This window comes from Saccoglossus kowalevskii, chromosome 4 (genome assembly GCF_978046115.1).
Source record: "Saccoglossus kowalevskii chromosome 4, keSacKowa6.1, whole genome shotgun sequence".
Taxonomy (NCBI): domain Eukaryota; kingdom Metazoa; phylum Hemichordata; class Enteropneusta; family Harrimaniidae; genus Saccoglossus; species Saccoglossus kowalevskii.
Window position 1 is genome coordinate 13,326,816 of NC_140644.1, and position 9,633 is coordinate 13,336,448.

The 9,633-nt window shown below is 35.4% G+C and overlaps 1 protein-coding gene across 1 annotated transcript; it reads left to right on the plus strand.

The window, feature by feature from the left end:
* Positions 1 to 186: 186 nt before the first annotated feature.
* LOC102810230 (nucleoside diphosphate kinase A-like) lies at positions 187 to 8,687 on the plus strand. Its single transcript, XM_085497809.1, has 5 exons — positions 187 to 274; positions 457 to 645; positions 5,704 to 5,805; positions 6,443 to 6,502; positions 8,380 to 8,687. Exons 2-5 carry the CDS (start codon positions 460 to 462, stop codon positions 8,548 to 8,550), a joined length of 519 nt encoding a protein of 172 aa, XP_085353935.1. The 5' UTR covers positions 187 to 274; positions 457 to 459; the 3' UTR covers positions 8,551 to 8,687.
* Positions 8,688 to 9,633: the final 946 nt, after the last annotated feature.

Sequence of the window (9,633 nt, forward strand, 5' to 3'; positions counted from 1 at the left end):
TTGACCTTTGAGGATGTTCTTCCGGGTTAAAATTATGTCGCGAAATCTCGTGTCACAACGTGAATTCTCGAAATATTTTCTTTATCAATTAATGTTGCAGTATCTCATAACCATGAAAAAATAATTAAATTGAATCATATTTTTCAAATTTTATTTTAAACTTTGTTGAAATTTCTCATAAAATCTTCAAACGCCGGGTAGGTCACGTGACACTGAACGTGACCCGTCCCGTTCACATCACACTTTCTCGTAGGTTGAGTTCATCTGAGGCAAGGCAAGTGCTGACACATATTTCACCGAATTTCCGTTTCAGGGTGGTCGTAGCTGAAAATTTTCGCTGTTTAATAACGCACGATATTTTTTTCATTTATTTCCGGCGTGACGTCGGTGTAAATTTGCCACGTGACAATATACGTGCATGCATAACCGGTGCCCTTTCTTTTTCCTGTCTGACAGCACATGGTGTGTACCCTTTTGTCTGTGATCGCAGAATTCCTTCGAGTCATGGCCGATAAAAGCAGAGGTAATGCCGAACGTACGTTCATTATGGTCAAGCCTGATGGTGTCCAGCGTGGTATAATCGGAGAAGTTATCAAGAGGTTTGAATTAAAAGGATTTAAACTGGTTGGCATGAAGTTTTTACAGGTAACGTAATGCGCCCTAGTACGGGACTGACCATTATGAATTCGGGGGGGGGGGTGAATTTGGAATGACAATCTGGATAACAAATCTTCGCAGAGAAAAATTAAAAACAAAAAACTCTACAGGGAGATTAAGAAATAGTTTATAGATATAAAAACGCGCATCTTGCCCGATTGGAAAGATTTTTTTTTAAGACAATTTTTTTTTCTTCAAAAAATTGCTACTCTGCCACACTAATTTTGAAATTAAGATACAATTCGTAATTAATAGTTTGTTGCATTTTAAACAAATAATTTACTAAATATAGAAATATTTTAGAAAAAAAATAATAACAATAATAACAAGAAATAATCTATGCATTTTTGTAGCTGAAACAACATTTGTTGCACTCTACCCAATGGTGTATGGTGGAAGCAATGTTATATTATTTTAGAAGTCCTGTATTATTTTTTCTAGATACCAAAAATAAACTTGTTGGATGTTTAAAAAATAGGTGTGGTGCACATACATTTTTCTGAAGATCATTTTCAAACAGGCATGAACATTTTTAATTTAAATAAACAAATGTTGAAATGCTGCTAGCCAAAAATGAAAATGTTTCACAATTCAATGTTTATATGCTTTAGATATTAATGTACATGTAATGTGTGGGTTTTTAGGGATCAAGGCAAAATTATTCAAAACCTTAGACATGTGGAGTAATTATTTGTACAAGATTCGCAAGATATCAACTTTGCAAAAGCCAATCTGTACCGTAGTTATGTGGCTTTGGTTGTGACTGAGTTATCAGAATGACCGGTGTCATCAAGCCAACTGAATCTCGCTCAGGTTTTTCTGTTTGACGATCAAAAATGGACTATATTACTCAATTAATATTTGACATAAGTAATTTCCTGTATAGCCCTGAGGTCCCTCCCTTTTGAATTTTTAGGTTAGTTGTATTTAGAATGTGCCCAAAACAAAATAGAATATGGAATTTAATGTAGTGCAGGCAATAAATAGTTTACTGCAGCGAGTCAGGTTTTGATCAGTATAATTAAGGTAGCGAGAAGGGAAATTTTCACTTTTTTCTTGATTTTTCAAAAATTGATAAAACGTTCACTTTAGACCTTGATACATCATCCCAGGTTTACAAAAGATCGAAATTGCGAAATAACGTCGCTCAAATCAGTGTTTTAAAACGCTAGCAGAAAAGACTACAACTGCCGTTTGCATATTGTTTATCTTTGAAAGGGTTTAAATGATAACATCTTATCTGTATACTCTGTTGTTGACGATTCTGATATAACGGGTGATAAGCTTCCAGTTGCAAACAATGCATGTTTATCTAACATTCATTGTCAGCATTATTGTCAGTCAAGACTTCGTCGGAGAAACATGGTCATACAGTACTCATTTCGCCCAACCTTCCGCTTTTACATCGACCGCTTAACGCTTAATTTCCGACCATGCGGTCTTGTCCGACCGGAAACCGACCGCATTTTAATCGCGTTTTTTTTTTTTTTTTTTTTTGGCTCGCTCGCTCATTGAAAACACCGACCGCTCGTCCAAACACTGATCACTGGCGCAGGAGTGGTCGAAATGGTGGTTTTGATAGTAAAGTGTGAACGTACAACTAACTAGTATTAACTATTATTAAATTCTGAACGGCACTTCAAATCTAATAGTTGTATGACACTTGTATCGTGAAAGCAACTGAACTGGGACCTCTTGTTACGTGTTTTGGGTGCTTGTTCTAAATGTAATATGTTATTTTATTTTAATGAGACAATCACGTGAAAAAAAAACATATATATTTCATAGAAACGAGGAAGTGTTAATGATTAATTCCAAAAATAACGATACCGAATCCATGTCGGTCCATGTCTGGTAAAATTTGACATTCAATTTTTAAAATTAGGTCACGATCATTGAATGACTTCGGTCTAAACCGTATACGTATACGTAAAATTGTTCCCACAAAAAATATTTTCGACTAAAAACAGCCACAGGCCCTGAAAAAATCGAACAGAGCTTGACATGTATGAATAATTTATTGGGCTTAAAAATTTAGTTATAGCCATAGATATTTGGTGGCCAGTCGATGAACAATTTCGAAACTCAAGATTCACACGGCTGCGAAAGTAGAACATTCCGGAGGCGGTGAAACGGAAGAGCCAAACTTAAAGCATAAAAATAGAACGCGTATTTTGACCTCTGTGGCCAACCAATGGCTGGATACGAAAACGTTTGCGGTCGTTGCCAAAGAACTCCGCGTCCATCGCCTGGCGATGCTCTTCACCCACCCCCCACCCCCCGGAATGTTCTACTTTCGCAGCCTAATCGCAGATTTTTCGAAAAACGTCGAAAAAACACAAGAATTAGTAGAAATGTTCCTATTTTGGGCGGATTATTGATAGAGAATAATGTCTTTATTACACGGTCGACAGACATTCCAAACAATCAAAATTATCAACGAAAGACTAGGTTTATTTTAGGCTTAGAAATATATTCTTTCAGTCAGCCCATGCATGAAACTGCCATTTAGCTTCATGGTCCTTCAGCTTGTCTTCGCCTCGGAGGAAAACAACAATAATTATACAAAACACATTGCGAAGTCTCAATAATCAGGAAAGAAAACCCAGACAACCATGTCGTACTTGTGTTGAAATACATTTTGTATTTCACGTCAGAATATTGTTTAAAATAAAATATTCAGTCCAAGCCAAATCGAGGCCAAAGGATCAGGTTGCGTGCTTATAACTTTTGTCAGCTGTTCAACATCTATAAAAACCATAAAGACAATTATAAGACAATGTGAACCTCGGAAATTTTTCTGTTAGTCCGAATTTTAAATGCGTGCGAGCGAGCGGTGATATTTCGGGGTTTGCGCGGTCGAAAATAAAACTAAATAATTGTCCAATTCAACAAGCGGTCAAAAAAGCGAGAAAAAAGGTGTTTGGAAAGCGGGAGCGGGCGGGAGGTAGTGCAAAATGAGTACTGTAAATTTGCGCAACTTTCCTTTAAATCGTTTTATTTTCCAAGTCAATATTCTATTTTACTAATACCATGTTTTCTAACGCAGTGGCGAAAAAAAAGAAAAAAAAAGCGTTGACAGATGAGGCAAAGAAAAATCTGCCACTCAGTGTCGCACTCTGACACAGCAATTTTTCAAACATCGGCCATTTTGTTTCACCATGAAAACCGTTTTATTAGATCACTTATCAGAGACACTTGAAGGATTAGCTTGTTTGTAAACTGTCAGCGTGTACAGTGGGACAGTAATGTTTGTCAGAGGATTATCCCTCGTTATTCGTTTGCATAACAATGGAAACCCGAACGTTCCTGGAGTGGGGACTCAAATGCCAGCAGTTTTCTTCATTTTTCACGCTCGAGCATGAAATTATTCATTATCAGACACTCTTCATGAGCTCTATGATATCAGTGGTTAATATGTTTGGCCATTTTTAGTGAATATTTATAATAATGCTGCAAATCTACAGTGTTTTATTAACCAAAACTGTTTTTCGCGTTTTTCTCGAATTGAAGTTTCGATTGAGTACGACTCATTGGGACCGCCGCCAAATCAAGTGCGTTCGGACTAGGACATTCAAACTCGCAGTTATCGTTCAATAGATAATGATGGTGCAAAATATGTCTGGGTTTTTAAAGAAAATACTTTGTCACAGAATAATAGTCTGTTAAAGGTGTCAAGTATGAAATAATTTGAGGACAAAAAAACAAACCTGCATAGAAATCGGAATAATAGGTCTTTTGATTATCCGAGACGCATTTCAATGGACTTGATTACGGACAATGCATGACGTAAATTTCACCAGGAAATTCCGCAGTGTGCTCTCGCAATCGAGGACTTAGTCATTTTTGCATGATTCGCCATTTTTGATGTCACGTGATAATTATGTAAACAATGACTGTCCAGTTTGTGCGAACTTGTACCTCTATACTTAGTCTTTTGAAATATATAAGCTAAATTACTCTTCTGAACAACACAACAGACAGAGAATGTTTTATTCGAAAATGTCACAAAACCCTTCTCGCTACCTTAACAATCGCCGTAACTTTCAGATTTGAATTTTTCCAAGTTACTCAAATTTAAAAAGGCTTTCAACTAAAAAAAAATGATGGAAATTGGCTGAACCTGACAGTGAAAAATATTTCCTTGTTTGGATGAAATTACAGAACTATTGACATTTGACGGTGCACGTTTGACAACAAGAAAACCATTTTGTATAAATTTCATAGTACATGTAAATCGCAGCTATGCGTCTGATGCAGCCACGATTCTGCCATTGCAACTTCTCAGGAAAATGTGATATCGGTATTGCTCTTAATGACTAAACTTGTAACTGTATTTATTGTAGGCTATATTTTATGAAAACACTTAAGGTGGTACATTATATAAATAAATAAAATTTGACGTGTTGTATACCAGAATTCAAAGTGTTCAATAAATAATTATCAACAAATTAATTGTTGTGATGTGATTTGAATTTCTGGTCACGAAATAGCGTACTGAATATTTGAATGAAATTGAAAAATTTTAAGTGTCTCCCTGGTACATTGTATTTTGTACCTGGTTGTCATGAACCTCAGGAATGATTATTAGCCTAGTTATTTTATGTGGTTTGCAGATTTACATTTTCTCTGTATGATCCCTACTCATCTATAGAATTGTTTCAGTACCTCAAACTTTTAGTGCAGCTGAAACAGATTGCTGCTTCCCAATAACAAGTACTGTGAAGTACCTTCTTTTTACTTGCATTTATTTTCGCTATATTTGATGAAGAAATGCATCGATGAGAATAAATCCAGTGAAAATACTTTTTTCCTTACGTTTTTATATTCAAGTCTTTAAAAGTTAGTAAATTTCAAAAACTTTATACAAAACAATCAAAATGCCTTCACCAAAAATTAATTCTATCTAAAATAAAGTATTTTACAGTAGTACAATGTACATCATCAACCTCTACAATGTATGTGCAAGTGTCTGGTGATTCCTTGTGTTCATATATTTTGCAGAATCGAGGGTTATGTAATAATTAATGTTGTTTTTTTAAACAGGCATCAGAAGATCTTTTAAAAGAACACTACAAGGACTTAGCAAGCAGACCATTTTATCCAGGACTTTGTAAATATGTGTCATCAGGACCTGTATGTGCTATGGTAAGATTTACAGTTTTCTAATACCTTCATGGTTGTATACTGGTCTACAAACACGCAGAGATGTAGATGCATTGTCTGATATGTTCGTGGTTGCAGACTGCTCAGGATTTATAAAGATGCATGGCCTGATTTAATAGATCTTGGGTTATTCATAGTAATCTTTGAATGTCAAATGATAATGAGTAAGTTTTCTCAGATTTAATCCCAAGTACACAAATTAAATAACTTGTGTTAACCATTTAGGGGGCACTAATGATACAAAAAATGTTCTCTTTTATGTTTTAAAATAAAATCAGAAAAGAAAGTTAGAGCTTATAGTTTTAAAATTGTTTGAGGGGTTGAATTATTTATTGACATCAAGAAATCAGTGGAAGTAAATACTGAAAAAGTGGCAATTGAGGAAACAAAATGTAGAAGTAAACTCAAAGGTGTAGCTCGTTGTACATTTTGCCAATTAGACATAATATCTAGGTGAAATTAATAGTATATATAAATGTTGCAAGTGCGTGTTGGGTGGTTGAGCAGTTGTATAAAGATTTTAGATGAGTTTGTTTTGCGCAAATAAGGTGTTCCAACTATAGAACTATGGTACTCTATATTTTTGATCATTTCCATTAAATTATTAATCTTTCTATAGGCATGGGAAGGTAAAAATGCAGTGAAAACTGGAAGGTTTATGTTGGGAGAAACCAACCCTGTAAGTATACATGCATGCTTTATTAGTCCCTTGGACTTGCAATTTCATTGTCCGTCAGCATCTGTATATCAGACATGCCCGTACTGATCATGTTTAAATTTCTCATGTCTACCTTGAGATGCATTCGTTCTGTGATTTGATTCATGATGGCCAATTTGCATGCATTTTTTTTATCAATCAAGCATTTTTGGTATTCAGAAACCTGATTCTTGTTGTTATTGATGGGTTTTGTTTAACCTAAGTTCAGGGTTCTCCACGGTTTGAAAATTAAACAGGGCGCGCCAATGTGAAGTGGGCGTGGCACATTTGTAACGTGCATCATTGGCAAGGATGGAAACTAAAAAATCTATTAATCTACATATATTATTACATATGCATAATATATATTATTACAAAATGAATAGGAATTTGGAAGAGCCATTATTAAGTAAACGTCAGCACGTACAATCAGCTGATTTTAGCTGCACGATTCCTCAAGCGGCGACATCAGTTGTTTACAAGTAATGATCGCGTCCAGAAAATAACGTAACAAGTTTGTTAATTTATTTTCCCAAATAGATACATACATGCTTTATTTAATTTTTAGCAAGAATTTATATTGATGATTTATATTTATTTGGACGAAGCAAAATAAAATGTATGTCGCACAAATGTTCGTAATTTGTTTATTAAAAAACTTGCATGAATGGCACCAAAAACCAAGGTGATCAAACGAAATAAAATGTACACAATAGAAGATTTTCGATCTGCAGTTAACAGTTACTATCAAAAATAATAGAATTGGGTATAAAAAAAACAAAATACATACTTAAAAGAATAATTTTCATTCGAATCGAAAGTTTGTTGATGTCTGTTGAAAACAGCTATGACCCGGAAACAGTTCATTTTACTGTGTGCACCCTGATACTATGTAACGATGCTTTTGATTGGCCAAAGCCACGCATTGACGCGAAAAGCAACCAATCAGAATATTTGTTCCAAAAGAACACAAGTAAATTTATTTCCTCCACTTATGATGCGAGTTGAAAGCATGGTCGTTTTACTGGGGTTTTTAAATCATGATTTAAAGAAAATTCAACTTTAAATAGTGACATTTAAATATAAACATTTACATGTTCAAGCAAGCATTCGTGTGGACTTCTTGGTGATCAGCAATGTCTGTGATGGTATGTCGGCTGCGCTGGTCGTTTGTTCCACTCGGCGGTGACGATGTTGCCGCTACCTAGTCACGGCGTGAACTTGGTTTTAACCATAGACCTTGAGGTTTAGCGAATGGTTTTACCGATAACGATTTTATATATTTGACGTCACCCTGGCAGTAAAAATATGGGTACGGTAATGCACTTTTCAGGCCACATGTTCATTTTTAATCGTGTTGAAAAAAACTTGTAACTTTTTGTTTGGTGGTGTTATCACCTCACGGTGACCTGCTACGATAACAAACCGGAATTTTCAGTTGCACCTTAAAACAATGAACCAGTTACCCTGAGCACGATGAATCATCTTCGGAAGACAATGAGTGTTGGCCTGTTTTGTAAACAATTCTTTGTCTGGGACCATGCAGGGCGCACAGGAAATATAACAGGGCGCTGACAATTTAAACAGGGCGCCAATTTCAGATAACAGGGCGCGGCGCCCTGTAAAAACCCCTCGTGGAGAACCCTGCTAAGTTCATACTCGGAACATCTTAGGATTAATCAAGTATTTCAGTCTGGAATTGTTTCACAGTCACCAAATCGAGCACAACATAAAATTCTAACAACAAAAAACTTAAAGAAAAAAGAACCTGTGATGTGCACATTAACTAGCATACACCAATTATGACCAGAAATATTTGTTTTCACTATGGTTTATATAAATATCATTAAATCTTGTAGGCTGACTCCAGACCGGGTACCATTCGTGGAGACTTGTGTATAGACATTGGTAGAAACATCATTCACGGTTCAGACTCTGTTGAAAGTGCAGACAAAGAAATTGGTCTGTGGTTTAAACCTGAAGAGCTTGTCAGCTGGAAGTCAATGGCCGAAAGCTGGATATATGAATAATTAAAACATTGTCTTGTCGCGTTCTCCATTAGAATCCATGTGCAGCTGGACTCTTCCAATGCAGTCCCTTGTATTATGTAATTTATGACTTGAATATCAACTGCAGAAAGTATCAATTAAAAAGTGTGTAGAATATATTTTGTGATTTCCTTTCATTTCTGTGCATATTTGTCATCCATAAGAATGCACAATGCCTCCAATAGGCGATTTTTCAAGGTGTGCGCCAAACATTTGCCATAGAAATAAAACTATTGGATTTTGAACTTGAATTTTGTTTTTCCCGTTGCCCTTCATCAAAATTGACCCTCGTCAATTTCCTTGCTTAATAATACAATTACAAATTAAATATTTAAATTATAGTGATAATTGAGCAAGGAAATACACGTTTGTCTAATTCCATAAAGTTTCACTTTGAAGTTATGACCATTGTTTACTCTATTTAACATTCCATTCCATGCATGACACAGGATCTTGCGGTGAGCGAAAAGGCGTTCATTACCTGTACTCCACAATATTGCATGCTTTGTACAAATGAATTGGTTTAATATTAGTATAACCAGAATGCAGCTGCTAAGGAGATGCGTTATGCAGCAACCCCCAACCCCACCCTCGAACAATTCTATCTTTGGCCCAAAATTGTCTTAAATTATGAGATTGTTGCTAAACAATATGCTAAATATGATCAACTATCCTATGAAATTCATCTGTTTACAAGATCAACAATTGGGGTTAGTCTTTTAAATGATGTATGGTTTTGGTCTTGTGCCATTTGAAAGATTTTAACCCAGACTGTTTATCATGTCAACCAATGAGGTCAATTTCTAATGTGTAGTGTTAATAAGATCAAAAGATTCAGCGTGCAATCTCCAGAAGTAGTTAGTTTACATAAATACAAAAGGTATATTGTATGCTCTCATTCGATCAATCATAATTAGATGTACCATGCAACATTAAGACGCATTCTCGTGATTATATTTGACAAGAAGCTTCTTTGCAGTATCTTGATTGCTCTACCTGCTGTTTGATGTCAGTTTGAGTTATAGCTGCAGAGTTTTGATTTACATTGCTTTGCTTAGTTAAGAA